Genomic DNA, 22,216 nt, shown 5'->3' with positions numbered 1-22,216 from the left:
GCAGTAGCAGTGTTAAGGAGACTTGCCCAAGAAACTTCTTACTGAATAGGTGCTGGCTTACTGAACAGGCAGAGCCGAGATTTGAACCAAGGTCTCCTGTGTCAGAGGCAGAGCCCTTAACCATTACACTTTCCAGCCACTGCCTGGCTAAGCGAGCGGGCAGTGGGCTGGGTACCTGGCTGGGCAGCGGGCTGGCTGGGTACTTGGCTGGGCATGCGGGCTGGCTGGGTACCTGGCTGGCCATGCGGGCTGGCTGGGTACCTGGCTGGCCATGCGGGCTGGCTGGGTACCTGGCTGGCCATGCGGGCTGGCTGGGTACCTGGCTGGCCATGCGGGCTGGCTGGGTACCTGGCTGGCCATGCGGGCTGGCTGGGTACCTGGCTGGCCATGCGGGCTGGCTGGGTACCTGGCTGGCCATGCGGGCTGGCTGGGTACCTGGCTGGCCATGCGGGCTGGCTGGGTACCTGGCTGGCCATGCGGGCTGGCTGGGTACCTGGCTGGGCAGCGGGCTGGCTGGGTACCTGGCTGGGCATGCTGGCTGGCTGGGTACCTGGCTGGGCATGCGGGCTGGCTGGGTACCTGGCTGGGCATGCGGGCTGGCTGGGTACCTGGCTGGGCATGCGGGCTGGCTGGGTACCTGGCTGGGCAGCGGGCTGGCTGGGTACCTGGCTGGGCAGCGGGCTGGCTGGGTACCTGGCTGGGCATGCGGGCTGGCTGGGTACCTGGCTGGGCATGCTGGCTGGCTGGGTACCTGGCTGGGCATGCTGGCTGGCTGGGTACCTGGCTGGGCATGCGGGCTGGCTGGGTACCTGGCTGGGCATGCGGGCTGGCTGGGTACCTGGCTGGGCATGCGGGCTGGCTGGGTACCTGGCTGGGCATGCGGGTTGGCTGGGTACCTGGCTGGCCATGCGGGTTGGCTGGGTACCTGGCTGGCCATGCGGGCTGGCTGGGTACCTGGCTGGCCATGCGGGCTGGCTGGGTACCTGGCTGGCCATGCGGGCTGGCTGGGTACCTGGCTGGCCATGCGGGCTGGCTGGGTACCTGGCTGGCCATGCGGGCTGGCTGGGTACCTGGCTGGCCATGCAGGCTGGCTGGGCAGCGTGCTGGCTGGGTACCTGGCTGGGCAGCGGGCTGGCTGGGTACCTGGCTGGGCATGCTGGCTGGCTGGGTACCTGGCTGGGAATGCGGGCTGGCTGGGTACCTGGCTGGGCATGCGGGCTGGCTGGGTACCTGGCTGGGCATGCGGGCTGGCTGGGTACCTGGCTGGGCATGCGGGCTGGCTGGGTACCTGGCTGGCCATGCGGGCTGGCTGGGTACCTGGCTGGCCATGCGGGCTGGCTGGGTACCTGGCTGGCCATGCGGGCTGGCTGGGTACCTGGCTGGCCATGCGGGCTGGCTGGGTACCTGGCTGGCCATGCGGGCTGGCTGGGTACCTGGCTGGCCATGCGGGCTGGCTGGGTACCTGGCTGGCCATGCGGGCTGGCTGGGTACCTGGCTGGCCATGCGGGCTGGCTGGGTACCTGGCTGGCCATGCGGGCTGGCTGGGTACCTGGCTGGCCATGCGGGCTGGCTGGGTACCTGGCTGGCCATGCGGGCTGGCTGGGTACCTGGCTGGCCATGCGGGCTGGCTGGGTACCTGGCTGGCCATGCGGGCTGGCTGGGTACCTGGCTGGCCATGCGGGCTGGCTGGGCAGCGTGCTGGCTGGGTACCTGGCTGGGCAGCGGGCTGGCTGGGTACCTGGCTGGGCATGCTGGCTGGCTGGGTACCTGGCTGGGCATGCTGGCTGGCTGGGTACCTGGCTGGGCATGCTGGCTGGCTGGGTACCTGGCTGGGCATGCTGGCTGGCTGGGTACCTGGCTGGGCATGCTGGCTGGGTACCTGGCTGGGCATGCTGGCTGGGTACCTGGCTGGGCATGCTGGCTGGCTGGGTACCTGGCTGGGCATGCTGGCTGGCTGGGTACCTGGCTGGGAAGCGGGCTGGCTGGGTACCTGGCTGGGCATGCGGGCTGGCTGGGTACCTGGCTGGGCAGCAGGCTGGCTGGGTACCTGGCTGGGCAGCAGGCTGGCTGGGAAGCGGGCTGGCTGGGTACCTGGCTGGGCAGCGGGCTGGCTGGGTACCTGGCTGGGCATGCGGGCTGGCTGGGTACCTGGCTGGGCAGCGGGCTGGCTGGGTACCTGGCTGGGCAGCGGGCTGGCTGGGTACCTGGCTGGGCAGCGGGCTGGCTGGGTACCTGGCTGGGCAGCGGGCTGGCTGGGTACCTGGCTGGGCAGCGGGCTGGCTGGGTACCTGGCTGGGCAGCGGGCTGGCTGGGTACCTGGCTGGGCAGCGGGCTGGCTGGGTACCTGGCTGGGCAGCGGGCTGGCTGGGTACCTGGCTGGGCAGCGGGCTGGCTGGGTACCTGGCTGGGCAGCGGGCTGGCTGGGTACCTGGCTGGGCATGCGGGCTGGCTGGGTACCTGGCTGGGCAGCGGGCTGGCTGGGTACCTGGCTGGGCATGCTGGCTGGCTGGGTACCTGGCTGGGCATGCTGGCTGGGTACCTGGCTGGGCATGCGGGCTGGCTGGGTACCTGGCTGGGCATGCGGGCTGGCTGGGCATGCGGGCTGGCTGGGAAGCGGGCTGGCTGGGTACCTGGCTGGGCAGCAGGCTGGCTGGGTACCTGGCTGGGCATGCGGGCTGGCTGGGTACCTGGCTGGGCAGCGGGCTGGCTGGGTACCTGGCTGGGCAGCGGGCTGGCTGGGTACCTGGCTGGGCATGCGGGCTGGCTGGGTACCTGGCTGGGCAGCGGGCTGGCTGGGTACCTGGCTGGGCATGCTGGCTGGCTGGGTACCTGGCTGGGCATGCTGGCTGGGTACCTGGCTGGGCATGCGGGCTGGCTGGGTACCTGGCTGGGCATGCGGGCTGGCTGGGCATGCGGGCTGGCTGGGAAGCGGGCTGGCTGGGTACCTGGCTGGGCAGCAGGCTGGCTGGGTACCTGGCTGGGCATGCGGGCTGGCTGGGTACCTGGCTGGGCAGCGGGCTGGCTGGGTACCTGGCTGGGCAGCGGGCTGGCTGGGTACCTGGCTGGGCATGCGGGCTGGCTGGGTACCTACCTGGCTGGGCGAGCTGGCTCCTGGCTGGGTAGCTGGGCTGCAGTTGCCAGCGGCGCGTGTCTCCCGGGCTCCTGCCCTCCAGCAGAGTGGCAGCTGTTGGCCAGGCCCAGGACGAGATCCTTAACTCTGCATGCCCCCTCCTGGTCTAGTGACGTCACTAGACCAGGCGGCGGCATGCAGAGTTAAGGATTATGTCCTGGCCGGCCGCAGCCACTCTGCTGGAGGGCGGGGGTGAGCGAGCTCCCCTTATCTGTAAGTGCCCTCTCCGCCGCTCGCCCCCCCAACCCCCCCCCCCCCCCCCCCCCCCCCGCTCAGCAAAAAAAAAAAAATTAAAAAATTTTTTTTATGAATAGAAAAAAAAAATAAATAAAAAAAAAAATAAATGAACTATAGGTGGCCGCCCCCCCCGAGGACCCGCCCATGGCACCGGCCCACGGGTGCCTCTTAGTAGATACGGCCCTGCCAGCGCAACCTATCTTGATTTTTACAGTGTAAGAATGGCTGCAGTTTACATTTTCCCATTTAAAATGAATGGCTGAAATTCGATAGGCTGTTTTATGATCCACCCACTTTTTTCCTGGATTTGTAAACTCGGTCACCAATTGACCAACTGTCCCAAGTGTGGAGACTCCGGTCAAGGTGTTTTTGAGTGATCGCGGCACACACACACCACACACCACACACCACACACCACACACCACACACCACACACACACACACACACACACACACACACACACACACACACACACACACACACACACACACACTCTCGACCCAGAAGAGGCTGTCGGGGCTCTTTAGGTAAGAAAGGAGGGAGACAGAGGATAATGATGGATCGTTGGCCATCAGGACAGCCCCTGCTACATGCCTGCTCTCCATTTCTCCTATGCTTTAGGTAAGAAAGAAGGGAGGCAGATGATAATGGAGGAAGCGTTGGCCATCAGGACAGCTCCCGCTACATGCCTGCTCCCTTGTTTCTCCTATGCTTTTCAGCTCTGGTATCCTTTAACATATTTAGAAATGTTGGCGATTCTGGAATGAATTTGACCTCTAATGTTTGCCCCTTGACTTGAATGCAAAACTGTCTTGCAGAAAAATCACAAAACCAGCCAAAGTTCAAAAAAAAAAAAAAAAAAAAAAGAAACTGCCAGAGAGGTGTACTCACTCTTCCTAGTTACCACCACACCCAGATGCACTGCTGAAAAACAAGCAGGATGGCAGGTTTGTCCCAAAATTTCTGCTTGTAGAACAGCCTTTCTCAACCTAGGTACCTGGAGGAACCCTGCAAATAACTTTTGGATCTTAAGGAACCCCTGCAAACAATTTTTTGATCTTAAGGAACCCCTGCATTTATTTTTCAGGAGGCATGGTCTTTAAAAGTATGTGTGACTGTTTATTTCAGTACCTCCTATTACACTGTCACTCATTATACTGTCTCCTGAGCCCCCCCTCCCAATTTAGTACATCTTGTTAAAGTACCACCTATTATAATGTGCCCTATTATACTTACCCCATGATGAGGGGAAATGCCATGGAACCCCTGCAGAGCACTCAAGGAACCCTGGTTGAGAAAGCCTGCTGTAGAACATATAAAAAGACCAGCACAATGATATGAGCCACTCTCCCTTCCTCAGGTGCCCAGTGCTCTGTCCTGAAACACTGAGCTGGTCTTTCTTTATGTTCTGTTGATTGAATAAATGGGGTAACCCTAGTTGGATGATCTCTGATATGTTTTTTTTTGTTCAGTAGAGAATGCTGTGGTTTATCAAACTGAAGACACATCTTATAGAATAACAATTCAAACAAGATTTCCAGCAGCACAGAACAATGTTTAAAAAATTAAAGTTCTTATTTAAAAAAACTTAAATCACATAACCACCTCCATCAATGAGCAGATAAAATACACATCAGATCAAAACTTACACAAAACTCTAACTATCCCGCCACCGTATGTCAATCAGGGCCTCAAAATATATTTCAACTTCAAGTTGACATAATTTATCTAATCCCGATGATGAACACAAATTCATGCAAATACAGAAATAAAAAATGGAGAATCACTTCCCATCAAAGTAAACAATAGATTTTAAGGGCAAGTTACAGATCATAAACCTAACAGTACATGACACACTAATTAAATGAGAATCCTATTATTACAGTCCATTGTGAAAATTATGTTAATGTATATTTTAAAAAATGTCCAGGTTTCCATGTACCAGCTGATCACAGTTCACTTAATTTGTGATTATATATCACCAAAAATAATATACTTTCTGCCTGTTGTATGATCTCTGATGGTGGATTAAGCTTCTGAGGGTTGCATGAAGCTGCAATAATATTGCTGTATGCAGACAGTAGGGGGCAATATTAGCATTACTACAGTTACTGTGGGGTTTGCTATTAGCGCAACCTGTGGTGCTTAAGTACTGCTGGTGTCGCTACGACAACAAGCAATAGTAATGGTGTTACTGTAGCAATGATCGTTTTCCAGAAGTACCATGGATCATACTAATAATGGAACTCACAGTAACCTGCTTCCGGTAGTAACGATAATATTGCTGTGCACTGTCTGTGTTCAGCAATATTACTACAGCTTCATGCATCAATCCCCAAATCACATATGTTAATTAATACATCTGGTCTACTTATCAAAGATCATAATCCTGTGATGCTACAGCAACATGTTTATTAAAACACAGTTTACAGGCTGACATCCACTCGCTCATGTATCTTCTGATGTTTTCTCAGATTTGACTGTACTGAGAAGATCTTGTCACATTCTGAGCAGCTAAATGGCTTTTCTCCTTTGTGACTTTTCTGATGCTGAGTAAGATTTGCATTCTGTGAGAACCTTTTATCACATTCTGTACATTTATATGGTTTCTCTCCAGTGTGAATCCGGAGATGTATACTTAATGCTTGTTGAGTGCTGAAGGACTTATCACATTCAGAGCAAGAAAATGACTTCTCTCCTGTGTGAATCCTCTGGTGGTATTTGAGCCTTGCTTTGAAAGTAAAACATTTTTCACATTCTGAGCAAGGAAACAGCTTCTCTCCTGTGTGAATTCTCTGGTGTTCTATGAGGCTGTATTTTGTGGCAAAACATTTCTGACATTCAAAACAGGAAAAATTCTTCTCTCCAGTATGAATCAACTGATGCCTTACAAGGTGTGACTTCTTAGTAAAAGATTTGTCACATTCTGAGCAGGAAAAAGGCTTCTCTCCAGTATGAATTCTCTGATGCCTTATAAGGTGTGACTTCTCAGTGAAAGATGTGTCACATTCTGAGCAGGAAAAAGGCTTCTCTCCAGTATGAATCCTCTGATGATTCATGAGGTTTCCCTTATGACTGAAACATTTTTGACATTCAGAGCAAGAAAATGGCCTCTCTCTGGTGTGGATCCTCTGGTGTATCTTCAGCAGTGACCTTCGACTGAAACTTTTCTCACACTCTGAGCAGATAAATGGCCTCTCCCCAGTGTGACTCCTCTGGTGTCTAATAAGCGCTGATTGGTAAGTGAAGCTTTTCTCACACTCTGAGCACTGATGCGGCTTGTCTCCACTGTGACTCATCATTTTGCTCCTGCAATTGAATATATTTTATGTTATTGTTGCTATATTCCCAGAAGCTCTGACAGCGTATCAAACAAAAAAATGGTCTATTATAGGGATGCTCATTCAGATTCAGCAGAAATACAATTGCCGCATTTCAGATTGGAAATCCGTATTTCCACATGGGAATGTGGAACTTGGAAATACTAATGTGGAACATGGATTTTTGTGGAAAAGTGAAAATTTAAGACTCAGAATGAATAAACCAATCAGTGAATGCGGATTTTAGGCAAAAATTTTGACGGAAAATCCGCATTACCGATATTGGGTAATTTTAAGACAATCAGAAGACTCAGAAAGTCGGAATGAATAAGCCAATCAGAAAATGTGTTTTTTTGCAGAACTCCGCTTACCGATACTTGGTAATTTTAAGCCAATCAGAACTTCAGAAGCCTTACAATGAATAAGTTAATCAGAGAACGTGAAAATTTATTTTTAGTGGAAAATCCACATCGGAATGTGGAAATACGCGGAAGGAGTAAATCGGCAGCGGTAATTGGCATTTCCGGTCATCCCTAGTCTATTATAATACTATACTTCAGATGATAATCCCTTTTAAGACACTTGAAATTAACACTTGATAATCCATAATGTGGCTTATTAGATCGTCATTTACAAGAATTACACAGAAAAAATTGTCATCTCTAAAAAAGGCAATTGGAATTATTTTCTTTAACAGTGGTCAGTGCCCTTTGATGTGGACAGACTACGCTGTGCATGTGCAGTAGGTGGGAAGCCTTGTGACTGTGCTCCCCACATGTGCGAATACACACATAGAAGGAGACAAGCGGGGAGCACAGTCACAAGGCTGCTGACCTGACATACTATACATATGTCATACAGCATAATATATGCAGTTTAAAGGACGTTGCTGACTAGGGTTACAGAACAGGGCCTTTTAATGCACAATGGAAGGAGATGCCAACACCCGGTATGTGCAGTAAGCATCTACACCCCTACCTACACTCACTTATAATTTCCATTTTTCTCTGCTGGCTCAGATCAGGTATCCTTTAACTTAAAGTGGTTCTGTGGCATATTAATAGAAAAACAAACTGACACTTACCTGGAGCATCAATAGGCCCCCTGCAGCTGTCATGTACCGCGCCATCCTCTATGATCCTCCGTTCCATGCCATTGCTCCCGGTCTAATTATTCTTCTAACGCGATTGTGGCTACCATGTACGTCATTAGGAGCTTACTGTGCAGACGCAGTACAAAAGAACCTCCTACTGTGCCTGCGCAGGAAGCTCCTGCAGACGCAAGCAGGAGTGCACACTAGTCGTCTTGTTAGTCGAATAATTGACTGGTGTTGGCGGTGGGGAACGGAGGATCGTAGGAGGATGGCGCGGGACATGCCAGCTGCAGGGGCCGAGAGAAGCCCCAGGTAAGTGTTTTTTTTTTATTAACATGCCACAGAACCCCCTTTTTTAAAATGACAATTGGAAATTATGTTTACGTATACACATATAGGAGTACATTTGTAAATGTAAAATGCACTGTAAATGTATTTTTCCTATGTAGATTTCACTTACAGTGGGAATTAGTAGCTGACAGCTCTGAACCTCTCACCAACAGGTTTTAGATTCGTCTGCGTCCTTCTGGGGTTTTCTCAGAAATATCTTTATGATCAGAAGCACTCCCTGAAAAGAAGTGCACCAAATCAGTTAATTTGCATGTACAATTTGTTTTTAAAATCAGGTGCTGTTATAGAACACAATGCAAATGTGCAGCTATGGAGCATTGAGTAGTTTAATTTGATACTGAGGTTTGACTATTATGTAGCTGAACTCCAACTATTGGTAAAGCAGGTGATGGGGTTGGGCAGTCAGCATCAGGGATTCCGGATTGGATGCAGTGCTGATGTAGCCAAGTACCACTATCGGCTACATGTAAAGCTGTGTAATGTTATTAGCTATGATGAAGCCGAAGAGGTTATCTATAGAGGCTAGTGTTGCGCTTAGTAATAGCTAAGTTAGTGCTAGGAGATAGGGTAACAAGTTCAGGTGAGGGTTAGTTATAGAAGGGTTAGTGTGGCTTAGATATGCATATTACTGATGCTAGGCTGTTATTATAATATTGTTAACAATATTGATAACAACAGTAATAATAATTCAAAAATGAACACAAGCCTCTATTATGTATTTGCAAAGTACACTCTCCAGCTGCCAGAATCATGTACCATAAAAAGCAGGCTTGTTGGCATCTTTGTATACTGTCTCATGCCACTATTCCTCATACCACTTACACTGAGATGACTCTGATTAATAGATCCTCTGGCCACTTATTTGCAACCCTCAGTCTTTAGTCCTTATTTGACTACTGCACTCCAAAATTTGTTTTACCATTATTTTAAAATATTACATTATTACAATAGCCTCAATTTGCTAAGCTTATCTCTTGTCCTTAATAACGTTTCTAGAGTTATCACAATGGTGATATGGCATGTAGTATTCAGGAAACATTTTACCTCAGGTAAACCTAAAGTTAACTCTTTGATCCTTAAAATATCTCCAGAATTCTAAAGTTAAAGACAGGCTGTTAATTAACTGCATGTGAAAATAACTACAGAGGAGGTAACTTAAGGAATAAAGAGATAAGATAACTCTCTCACTGCGTGGAGGTAAGTTTTCTCTTGCCTTATTATCTCCAGCATGGTCTTAGTGAATTGAGGCCATTGTCTACGCAGAGATAATCAGGGTAGCACTGCACTTGATATTAAAGTGGACCCAAATTAAAAATACAAGATTTCAGAAATAAAATCTATTTTCTAAATTATAATAATAAATAGCAGCCTTTTTTCAGCTGCATGATGACAAATATAAAATATTTTACATTTATTGGAGGAACCCCTCCCTTCCTTTCATATTGCCGGGACAGAATCCGGCAAACTGGTGGAGTAGGTGGTGTCCGGCAATGGAGGAATTGCTAATGGCTGCTCCCAGTATAATCCTAGTTATAAAAAGAGAAGGGTGAAAAGCGTGCACTGAAATGCTCATAGGCTTGAAGGAGTGTTTATTTATCTTTGTATGTGTCAGAGTGGTGCAACTAAAAAAATTGTTCAGTTTGGGTCCGCTTTAATGCAGCAACTAAATACATTAATTTACCTTATAACTGACCTACATACCACATTGTGACTGATTATTAATCTCTGATAAACTATAAATCCCTTTTATTATCCCTAGTTTGTTAATCAAATTATTTTTGCCGGTGGGATTTATTCAAAATCTCTTTATGTACAATAACATTATTTACTCTTTATTTTAAAATCAACAAACAAAATTGAAAAAAAAGAGCAACTGTTAACAAGAATTTAAATATTTTACTCATATGCCCCCAAAAAATCTCTTCAGAATAGCCCAGCCCTAACACAAGCCTTACTGCTATTCTTCTAACAGGTACACTTTTGTACAATATAAAACCGTCACATGTGCCACCCAGTCATAAAAATTACACTTACTGGGTTATGCAATATCACACTTATTAACATAATTTATCTTAAAAATACAAACTAAAGAATGCAAAATAATACAATGCAATCCTAACTATAATGTGTTTAGACTAATATTACAACTGAGTAAATCAGAATGGTCATAGTTACCTGGTAGGATGTAGTATAGGAACTCCTTATTCCTGGGAAGTCTCTGGTATTCTGCTACCTGATTTAGGCCTGACCCATCTTTTATTCACTTCTCCTTCATTCACTAGCATAAGGTTGTTTTCCATTGGTTAAAGAGAATGTATTGTTAACAACAAAAGGTGTGTTTACAGTATTATTAAAAGACAGTTCCATGACTTCTTTATGTAAATTAACCCCCAGCAAGTAAGGTGAAAACTTCATTAACATTCCACAATATGAACAAAAGGCAAATGGAAGGAGCTGATCAAAGGGGGAGATTCTTCAATAACATTACAATAGATGGAACCACAATGAATAGGTCAGTAGAGGATGGACAGTTTCAGTGTTCTATGCATGCATAATAATAAGTTCAGTACCAAATTCACAAATTTAGAAAGCATTCTCCTCAAAATCTTATTAGAAATCTCATATGAATATGCATATCTTTTTTAAAGTCAAATTTTATAGAATTTTTAACAACAAAAGGTGCCGATAATGGACTTCACAAACACATACAACAAAACAAAACAATTACAGTGGAGCAGAGCAGCACCCTCATTTACAAAATATCACAGATTACTGCAAAGCTGTCTATGCCGAATGCAGATTAGGGTTCGGTTAACTTAAATTAGGTCAATTTTCTGAATGTCCAACCATCTGAACCACATTTTCTATTTTTTTTTAATAGCACTATGTTTTTCATAGACTCCTGTAAGGATAGGAAGTGAATATGCATATCTTTAAATGGAACCTTTATTCTCATACATTAATTTTTTTTCTATTATTTCTAGCTTTAACACTAAAACATATATATTATCTGAATGTATTAAATACATGTAGACCACAGCACAACATTCTCTTTCCTGCTTTGAAAACTTGTTAGCTGTGCTATCATGTGACCTCCCTCACTAACAAAATTTCATAATATCCTATTTAACTTAACTTTTTTTTAAGTTAAAACTACTTTTAAAAGAGCATTCCTGCTGATGGCACAATGGATCATTAGTACCGAAGTGACTTAGATGCAGCTACATTGCTGCTAATAATAAAATACTGTTTGTATTGTATGGCCAGGGTAATCCATGCAGGTTGTGCTCTAGGTTAATGTTATTCTTGCGTTTGAGTCAGTTTTTATATTACACAACTTCACAAAATAACATTAAGATGCGGACAACTGATCAGATTTCTTTAATTTAAATCAATAAATGTCATTTAATGTAAATGTTTAAGTATGATTAGTTGAAGCCTTGTTCAGGCTATTTATATTCTTTTTTTTAAGTAAAAGTTAAAAAGTGTGTGCTCACTATGCAGTTGCAAAGTGGCCGCACTGCACAGGCACAAAGTACATCCTGCTCCTGCGCAGTAGCACAAGGCTGCTCATGCACAGCTTTTTTCTCCATGCATTGATTTTTTCTCCATGCACGAGTGTCTTCGTGCTGCTGCACAGGAGCAAAACCACTGGCACCTGCACAGTGCGGCTGCACTTTTACATTGAGGGAAATGCAGCAGCAGAGAGATTGCAGAGGATTGAGGAAGCCTCTGGATCATCCAGAGAGGCTTCCCCCTGCTGAGGTTATTATCTAAATTTAAAAAAAAACATTGCAACTTTTCTAATATTTTATCAAAACTAGAGTTGGGCCGAACGGTTCGCCTGCGAACGGTTCCAGGCGAACTTTGGGGGTTCGCGTTCGCCTGCATCAGGCGAACTTTTGCGGAAGTTCGATTCGCCCCATAATGCTGTATTGAGCAAAATTTTTAGCCTCCATTTCACTGTCAGCAGACATGTTATTGTCAAACACACTGCTTTCAGTGTTAGAGAACCCGCCCACCCTCCCTTCAAGCTAGGTCCTTTATACCATTTGACTCAGTTGTCTGCCTACACTAATTAATTATTGGACAGCTGCTACACACTCTGCTAGGGAGATTTTAATTCCTCCCTCCTCCCTCCTCCCCTTCTACCTCCTACCGGAGGGAGGAGGGTTTCTTCTGCCAGGGAATTATACTATTTTAAAAACCAGTATACATCATACCATAGCTGGTACATCATACCATAGCTGGGAATACACACATGAGTATACATCATACCATAGCTGGGAATCGAACCCAGATCTCACTGTGTGGTGGACACATCACCCTAAGCCCTGTACCACTACAGAAGTAAGTGAAGCTAGCCTAAAATTTAACATTTATGCTCAATGCAATAGAACCATTAGGTTGCTTAAAGGAGAACTGTAGTGAGAGGTATATGGAGGCTGCCATATTGATTTCCTTTTAAGCTATACCAGTTGCCTGGCAGCCCTGCTGATCTATTTGGCTGCAGTAGTGTGAATCACACCAGAAACAAGCATACAGCTAATCTTGTCAGATCTTACAAAAATGTCAAACACCAGATCTGCTGCATGCTTGTTCAGGGTCTAGGGCTAAAAGTATTGGAGGCAGAGGATCTGCAGGATAGCCAGGTAACTGGTATTGCTTAAAAGGAAATCAATATGGTAGCCTCCATATACCTTTCACTACAGTTCTCCTTTAAAGGGAACCTTAACTGAGAGTGATATGGCTGTTTCCTGTAAACAATACCAGTTGCCTGGCAGTCCAGCTGATCTTTGTGACTGCAATAGTGGCTGAATCACACCCTGAAACAAGCATGCAGCTAATCCAGTCTGACTTCAGTCAGAGCACCTGATCTGCATGCTTGTTCAGGGGCTGTGGCTAAAAGTATTAGAGACACAGGATCAGCAGGCAATTCAGGCAACTGGTATTATTTTAAAAGGAAAAATTAGCTGCATGCTTGTTTCTGGTGTGATTCACACTACTGCAGCCAAATAGATCAGCAGGGCTGCCAGGCAACTGGTATAGCTTAAAAGGAAATCAATATGGCAGCCTCCATATACCTCTCACTACAGTTCTCCTTTAAGCAACCTAATGGTTCTATTGCATTGAGCATAAATGTTAAATTTTAGGCTAGCTTCACTTACTTCTGTAGTGGTACAGTGCTTAGGGTGACGTGTCCACCACACAGTGAGATCTGGGTTCAATTCCCAGCTATGGTATGATCTGGTGTTTGACATTTTTGTAAGATCTGACAAGATTAGCTGCATGCTTGTTTCTGGTGTGATTCACACTACTGCAGCCAAATAGATCAGCAGGGCTGCCAGGCAACTGGTATAGCTTAAAAGGAAATCAATATGGCAGCCTCCATATACCTCTCACTACAGTTCTCCTTTAAGAAACCTAATGGTTCTATTGCATTGAGCATAAATGTTAAATTTTAGGCTAGTTTTACTTACTTCTGTAGTGGTACAGTGCTTAGGGTGACGTGCCCACCACACAGTGAGATCTGGGTTTGATTCCCAGCTATGGTATGATCTGGTGTTTGACATTTTTGTAAGATCTGACAAGATTAGCTGCATGCTTGTTTCTGGTGTGATTCACACTACTGCAGCCAAATAGATCAGCAGGGCTGCCAGGCAACTGGTATAGCTTAAAAGGAAATCAATATGGCAGCCTCCATATACCTCTCACTACAGTTCTCCTTTAAGCAACCTAATGGTTCTATTGCATTGAGCATAAATGTTAAATTTTAAGCTAGCTTCACTTCTGTAGTGGTACAGTGCTTAGGGTGACGTGCCCACCACACAGTGAGATCTGGGTTTGATTCCCAGCTATGGTAAGAACTGGTGTTTGACATTTTTGTAAGATCTGACAAGATTAGCTGCATGCTTGTTTCTGGTGTGATTCACACTACTGCAGCCAAATAGATCAGCAGGGCTGCCAGGCAACTGGTATAGCTTAAAAGGAAATCAATATGGCAGCCTCCATATACCTCTCACTACAGTTCTCCTTTAAGAAACCTAATGGTTCTATTGCATTGAGCATAAATGTTAAATTTTAGGCTAGTTTTACTTACTTCTGTAGTGGTACAGTGCTTAGGGTGACGTGTCCACCACACAGTGAGATCTGGGTTCGATTCCTAGCTATGGTATGATGTATACTCATGTATGTATTCCCAGCTATGGTATGATGTACCAGCTATGGTATGATGTATACTGGTTTTTAAAATAGTATAATTCCCTGGCAGAAGAGACCCTCCTCCCTCCGGTAGGAGGGAGGAGGGAGGTATTAAAATCTCCCTAGCAGAGAGTGTAGCAGCTGTCCCATAACTAATTAGTGTAGGTAGGCAAATGGTATAAAGGACCTTGCTTGGAGGAGGGAGGGTGGGCTGGTCCTCCAGCAGTGATGTGTATTTCACTCAATTAGGTGTGGCTCCAGGTATTAGAGCTTTTGAAACATGTTTTCTATCATTTTTCCAGTTGATAGAATTTTTTAAAACTTTGAAAGTTCGCCTCCCCATTGAAGTCTATGGCGGTTCGCGAACTTTTTCGCGAACCGAACCTTTCGCGGAAGTTCGCGAACAGGGTTCGCGAACCTAAAATCGGAGGTTCGGCCCAACTCTAATCAAAACCCCCTTATGCATCCAAAACACCTCACATCTATGCAGGCGTGAGCACTAAACAGCTTTAACCACTTAAGGACCACGGGTTTAAACCCCCTAGTGACCAGGCCATTTTTTACAAAAAAGGCCACTGCAGCTTTAAGGCCTAACTGCAGGGCCATACAACTCAACACAAATGATTCTCCCCCTTTTCTGCCAACCAACAGAGCTTTCTCGGCGATCGGCTGTGATAGGCTTCAGCCAATGAGAGCTGATTGTTCTCCTGCATCCCAGCATGTCACACGGCAGTCCCTAGTACAGCACTGCCATAGATCGCAGCGCTGTATAGATGAAATAGACAGCTGTTTTGTCATCTAACAGTCTCCTAGTGGCGATCGCCGCTAGGAGACTGAAGGAGGAGCGGAGCTCTGTCATCCAAGCGGATATCATCATGTGCGATCTCCTGCAAATTCCCGCTTCAGGACTTTAACGCCGATTGGCCTTAGGTGGTCCTGGGGCTGCCGCCATGGTCACACCCGTCGACTAGTAGTTAAAAGTATCTTGTGATGTATAACACCAAAATTTCTGCAGCAGGAGCAGTTAGGGACCAGACTATATACTGTCAAAAGAACTGATTAATATGTCAGCACAATATAAATACTCAAAATGTAAACATTAACATTATAAAATAATACAGAACCAACATTGAGAACATTATGTTATTAAAGTAACATGAATATCTGTGCAGATAAAACTAGTAAATTACTGATAATGTTTAAGAGCAACAGACTATTAGAGCCAACATGACCCGCAACAAGAGCGGCAGGGGTCACACTTGATAGAAACGCAGTGTTTCACCGAATACCAAATGCTATGGAAATCCATGTAAGGATAGTCTATGGTGACTTTATACTGTCAAAGGTACTGATGAATGTGGAAGCACTATTTAAATTCTTCAAATTTAAACATTATAATATTATAAAATAATACAGAAGCCAATTTGACATTGAGAATTGATTATAATTATTGGAAAATGAAGATTTCTAAAGAGTACACAAGTAAAAATTACTGATCAGGTTTTGGAGGGAGGGGCAATCGACAACAATTGAAAGAAAGCTTTACAGCATCACACACAAAATACTTCTTTATTTACATTCCCTAAGGATTCACTAAGGATCCATTCAAACACTAATGTTATTCTCCAGCTTGTAGTGTCTATTTATTTTGCATATATTCTTCACCTGAGCTTGTTTGGAGAAACAACAACTTTCTATAAAACCAAATTAAGAATCTTCACAGCGCTACAAATTCTTCCTCCTTTTCCCACTGGGGAGGTGTGTGTAATGCCATCAATGAGAAAAGAACACTATGCATTTATGCATTTATTTAACTTCCTGGGCATTTTATTTCTGCCTGGATTTCTGTGTCAAAAGTGGAAAATTGTTTTTCTCTGTGTGTATCAGTTTCACTGGCAAGAGTCACACGCAATTCCAACTACCTGCTCCATTGGCTCAATCTGTATTATATAAAGTTCCAGCATATGAGCCACAATAACTCAGACGAAAGTATCGACCAGGATGCTGATGATACCGAGTTATGTGCATATGCTAGAACTCTTATAATGCAGTCTCCATGGCCATAGCTGGCCTAATGTCACACTGCTTCTCTTCTCACTGACTAATAGAGATGTCGCGAACATCAGATTTTGGGTTCATGAATTGCAAACGCAAATTTCCTCTTAAGTTCCCGAACCGGTTGTTCTCAGCGGGCTCCATAGACTTATATTGCCGACTTTAACAGTTAATAGTGAAAGCTCCCTAGAAACACCAAATTTAAAGTTTTTGAGAAAATCGATTTTAAAGTTTCATAGGCAAAACGTGTACATTTAAATGTGGTAAATGACAGATAATGTAGCAAACCTAACGGTAGTGTAAATTTACATATATCAAAAGAAAGAGCAATGAATTTCATGACAGGTTTTCGGAGTCACAACGCTTTAGCCAGGGATCTTTATACAGCTACAGTATAGCTGAGAGCTGTGGCCGGGGTGGTGTGTTTGGCTTCGGCCGGCTGAGATCTTCAATCAACCTGTAATATTGGTGTGGGTTTTTTCCGAGGATATTGGCATGGGATTTTTTTTTTAACCTCCCTAGCGGTATTGATTGATGGAAATACTCATCAATGCAAAACATGCTGTGAACAGTATTTGGCGTGCATACACATCAATACTCTCCTGCACTGTATACTAGACCCTTGCTTGACACATTTTGGCAAGTTACAGGAAAAATGGTTATGAAAATTAATTAGATCACTTTCTACACAAAAATCCTAGGGAGACTTAACGCCAGGGAGGTTAAATGTACAGGTAAGAATTTCTGGTTAATTAAGATTAATAAAGGAGTTTTTTCTTTGTTGTGTTTTTATTTCATTTAACCCTTTGGTGGAAATAGGTAAGGGGTACTTCGTACCCCTATACTAATTATTCCTGGGAGGGGGGTTGGCATCTGGGGGTCTCCAGATGCCACATTATGCCACCATGAATCCCCCAGGGAGTCAACGCCCCCCACGGATTGGACCATGCAGGCTGGTATAGCTCAGGGTGTGAAGCCCCACTCGGCCGGGGCTCCACATTCTGGTCATCCCATACTGCATGGGGAACAAGGGGTTAAAAAGGTTCTGGAGCGGGATCCCATGTCATTTTTTTAAAAAATTCCCACACTCTGTACATTTTTTTTTACGTTTTCAAAAATAGGTAAAGTTGCCAGGGATCTTTATACAGCCATATTGCGGCTGTATAGTGATCCCTGTCCAAAGCGTTGAGACTCTGGAGGGGTTTCCAGGGGTCCCCCTAGAAACCCTGTCATGAAATTCATTGTTCTTCCTTTTGATATATGTACATTTACATTACTGTTAGGTTTTCTACATTTTCTGTTATTTACCACATTTAAAAGTATACTTTTTTCCTATAAAACTTTAAAATCTATTTTCTCAACAACTATATTATTTTTTTTTCTCTTGTACCCATGGGCTCCTTCACGTACCCTGCAAATTTGGTGTTTCTAGCATGTAAGGGGTCTTTGCTATTAACCGATAAAATCGGCGACCGCTTGCCTGCCATTAAAGACTATGGGAAAAATGGGAGCGTGAAGTTTTTTTTTTTTTATTGTGTTCAATGCAAACAGTGGACAGCCCAATGTTTGCCGAATACTGCCCACCGGCAAACTGTTCGGGCCATCTCTACTAACTAATGCTCCATCTCAGGTCCTCCGTCCTTTAGCCTAATATTTCTGCATCTTCAAGACACCTTTATGGGTGTCATATATTTATAATGTCATGCAGGTTATGATGCCAGCCAGCAATGTGGTCTCCTGCTGCTTTTACAGGTCAGTCATCTGCTAGTGTCCTGAGCTGACACTTACCACCATTACCACCAAACACATGCAACCTGGGTTTGAATCTTGGCTCTTCTTGTTCAGTAAGCCAGCACCTTGGCTAATTAACCTCCTGGGCATTTCATTTCTGCCTGAATTTCTGTGTCAAAAGTGGCACATTGTTTTTCCCTGTGTGTATCAGTTTCACTGGCAAGAGTCACACATGATTCCAATAATGCTCACCTGCTCCATAGACTGAATCTGTCTTATAAAATTTCCAGCGTTTGTGCTTGTTCCACAATAACTCAGACTAAAGTAACGACCAGGATACTGATCAATACCGAGTTATTGTGGCACAAGTGCATATGCTAGAACTCTTATAATGCATTCTCCATGGCCATAGCTGGCTGGACATCACACTGCTACCGTTCTCACTGACAATGCTTCTTCTCAGGTCCTCCAACCTTGAGCATAATATTTCTGCATCTTCAAGACATCTGTATGTGTGTCATATATTCATAATTCTATTTTCTCAAAGTTTGTGAAAAATGGCATCTATGAAATAGAGGTGCAAAGTAAACTGATATTCTTCTGTTATGTAATTATGCTGCATAGAAAAAAAAAACACCTGACTTTTATGCAGGCTTTCAAAATGTCTATAAGCTAATTAAAATGGTGCAGCAAATGCATATTGCATCCACTTATCTCACTGCTTTGCCCTGCAGTAGGAATGGCCCGAACAGATCACCGGTGGACAGTTCCTGGCAAACTTAGGCTGTTTACCATTTGCATTTGACAAACATTTTTGTAAAAAATTTAATAAGTCACTGGCCACCAACTTTAGCGGTTAATAGCAATGCCCCTGTACACAGTAGAGCGTGGGAGCTACTGAGGACAGTGAGGATGGAGCTCTAGCTATACTACAGTTTAGCTAGAGCCAAAAAGCATATTTAAATTTGGCTCCAAGGCTTCCCATTGGTCTATTAACAGATCGATGGGGATCAGGAGGATCCCTACTAGTATAGCTAGAGCTGCATCGAGGAGCTGTGGTGAGTGGTGGTGGGTGTGGGGAAAAGATCTTCAATCAAGTTCATTAGACAATATTGGTGTGGGATAATTTCTGAGGAGATTGACGTGGTAACATTTTTTACACAGGTACAGGTAAGTATTTATGGTTAATTTAGGCTGACCAGGTGTCTTTTTTTCCCCAGACAGGTCCTCACAGGTTTTTGAAATGTCCCGGGTGAAGAAAGCCGTACACATAGGGAGTCAGAAGAGCCAATTGAAGAGACAGAGAGCCGAACAGCCAAGACTCAGTCCAGTGTTTTCCCCAGAGCCTATCAGCTGGGCAGTAGTGTTGTCCGGATCATGAACGATTCGGATCTTTGATCCGAATCTTTTTTGTGAGTCGAATCATCCGGATCATCACAATGATTGAATGATTCGAATGATTGGACTCACAGAAAAGATCCGGATCAAAGATCCGAATCATTCATGATCCGGACAACACTACTGCCCAGCTGATAGGCTCTGGGGAAAACACTAGACTGAGTCTTGGTTGTTCGTCTCTCTGTCTCTTCAATCGGCTCTTCTGACTCGCACTGTGTTCGGCTCTCTTCACCGGAGACATTTCAAAAACCTGGGAGGACCTGTCCGGGGAAAAGAGGACACCTGGTCAGCCTAGGTTAATTAAGAAGATTATGGGCTTGAAAACACTGCTGTGCTTTTGAAATCGCATGCGATTTTAAAATCGCAAGCCTTCATGAGAATAGAAAAAGCGCATCGCACCAGTGTGTACAGGTCTTCATGATTCTCATTATTTTTCAAAAGACCTTGCAATTAAAAAGCGCATGTGATTTGAAAAGCGCAGCACAAGCGCAGCACTGTGTTCAGGCCCTAAAAGACTTTTTTCTTTGTTGGGTAAGAGTACATAACTGCTTCAAAAACATGTTATGTTTTATGCGCACCATCTGCATCATGTAGGTTGTACAATCCTGCTGCACTTTGCTTGCAGTCCCACATCCGATAAACAGATTAATCGCTCCCTGTAAATCAGCTACAAATTCTGTCATTTTACTGTTTGTTTTTTTAAATACAGTCACTTTAAATCCAATTTTAGGGAAATTATCCATAAGGTCTTTAAAGGGTAACTGTCTGGCATAAACTAAAAAAACAATTCTTTATTTTTCTCTGGTAAACAAGTACTACGGATGCTAACTAGGCAATCCTAAAGTTAAAATCACTTTTACTTTTCTTGTTGATAAATCATTCCCCAGTTTTCCTGACTCTGGTTTGGTACATTGACGCACAAAGGAAGTTGCAGGGCATGCTGGGTTGTCTTTTTTGCTTCTTTACTTTACTCTCAGACTTAATGCAGTCTGATTGGCTGAAGCCTCTTTCCCTAAAGTTTTTTCCTCCCACACCTCTGTTCCTCTCTGATTGGCCAATATATCCTATGTTGAGACATTGCACTCTCTATTGCAGAGCTAGGTGGGAGTGCCTGAAGACTGGGAGGAGGGCAGGCAGTGCATACACAATCAGGCAGAGGAGATTAAGTGAGAAAATGACATCAGGATTGGCTTCAGGATAGACACAGTTAAAATGGAGTATCCTAAAAAGGATTTTCTCTTTTTTTACAATAAAAAAATCATGGAAATCAAAACGTGGACAGTGCAATACATATCTGTTCTGTAAGTAGAGCAAGTATATATCTACTTGTATAAGTGTTTTTTTTTTTATCTGAGATATTATGGCTGACAGCTCCTTTTTTAAGGGCACTTTTAATCTTCCCTAGTTACCACTGTTCTCCTTTAAAGTGAATGGGAACCTATATTTAAATAAAAAAAGTCAGATACTCACCAAAGGAGAGGGAGGCTCTGGGTCCCATAGAGCATCCCCTCTCCTTTCCCAGTCCCCGCTGTTGCACTGGCTCCCCTGTAGCGGTATTCGACCATTTCGGTCAAATACCGCTGTTTCCCGGCCAAAGGGAGGCTTTGGAAATACTTCGGGAGCCTGAGTGCTCCCGAAGACGGGCCACTCTACACTGCGCACATGTGAGCACCCTCTATGATGCACTCACGTATGCGCAGAATGGAGCTACCTGTCTTTGGGAGGACTCGGCTCCCAAAAACTTACGAAGTCCCCTCGGTGGGGGATGTGAATGGGGGAGCTAGTGCAGTACCGAGGGCACCGGGAGAGGGAAGGCTCATTAGGACCGAGCCTTCCCTCTCTTTAGGTGAGTATCTGACTCTTTTTTATTTAAGTATGGGTTCCCATTAGCTTTAAGGACACCACAGCTGAAAAGTATAGAGGAATGGGGAGAGCAGGCATTTAGGGGAAGCTGTGCTGATGGTCACCACTCCGGCGACTCCCGGCGACCCAGAAGAGGCTGCCAGGGGTCTTGAGGTAAGAAAGGAGGAAGACAGAAGATAACAGTAGAGTGTTGGCTATCAGGACAGCTCCCGCTACATGCCTGCTCCTTTGTTTCTCCAATGCTTTTCGGCTCTGGTATGCTTTAACATATTTAGCAATTTTGGCAATTCTAGTACGCATTTGACCTCTAAAGTTTTCCCCTTGATTTTAATGCAAAACTGTCTTGCAAAAAAAACAACAAAACCATCCAAAGTTCAAGAAAAAAAATGTAAACTGCCAGAGAGGTGTTCTCACTAATTCCTAATTACCACAACACCCAGATATAACACTGAAAAAGGCAGGAAGCCAGGTCTATCCCCAAAATTCAGCCTGTAGAACATATAAAAAGACCAGAACAATGATTTGACCCATGCTCCCTTACTCAGGTGCCCAGTGCTCTGTCCTGAAACACTGAGCTGGTCTTTCTGTATATTCAGCTGATTGAATAAATGGGGTAACCCTAGTTGAATCATCTCTGATATGGTGTTTTTTTGTTTAATAGAGAATGCTGTGGTTTATCAAACTGAAAACACATCTTATAGAATAACAATTCAAACAATATTTTCCGTGCAGAAAAATGTTTTAAAAAAATCACAGTTTTTATTAAAACAAACATAAATCACATAAAAACCCTCCATCAATGAGCAGATAAAATACACATCAGATCAAAACATATA

General features: G+C 45.0%; 1 protein-coding gene across 1 annotated transcript in view; it reads right to left on the bottom strand.

The window, feature by feature from the left end:
• Positions 1 to 5,794: 5,794 nt before the first annotated feature.
• Positions 5,795 to 22,216, bottom strand: part of LOC137560742 (zinc finger protein 850-like) — a 49,025-nt gene continuing 32,603 nt past the window's right edge. Inside the window, exon 6 of the mRNA XM_068271892.1 lies at positions 5,795 to 6,656. Coding sequence (XP_068127993.1) covers positions 5,795 to 6,656 — 862 coding nt within the window. The remainder of the gene's footprint in view (positions 6,657 to 22,216) is intronic.

Source organism: Hyperolius riggenbachi, chromosome 3 (assembly GCF_040937935.1).
Source record: "Hyperolius riggenbachi isolate aHypRig1 chromosome 3, aHypRig1.pri, whole genome shotgun sequence".
In the NCBI taxonomy this organism is placed as follows: Eukaryota; Metazoa; Chordata; class Amphibia; order Anura; family Hyperoliidae; genus Hyperolius; species Hyperolius riggenbachi.
This window is presented reverse-complemented; position numbering and strand designations above follow the sequence as displayed.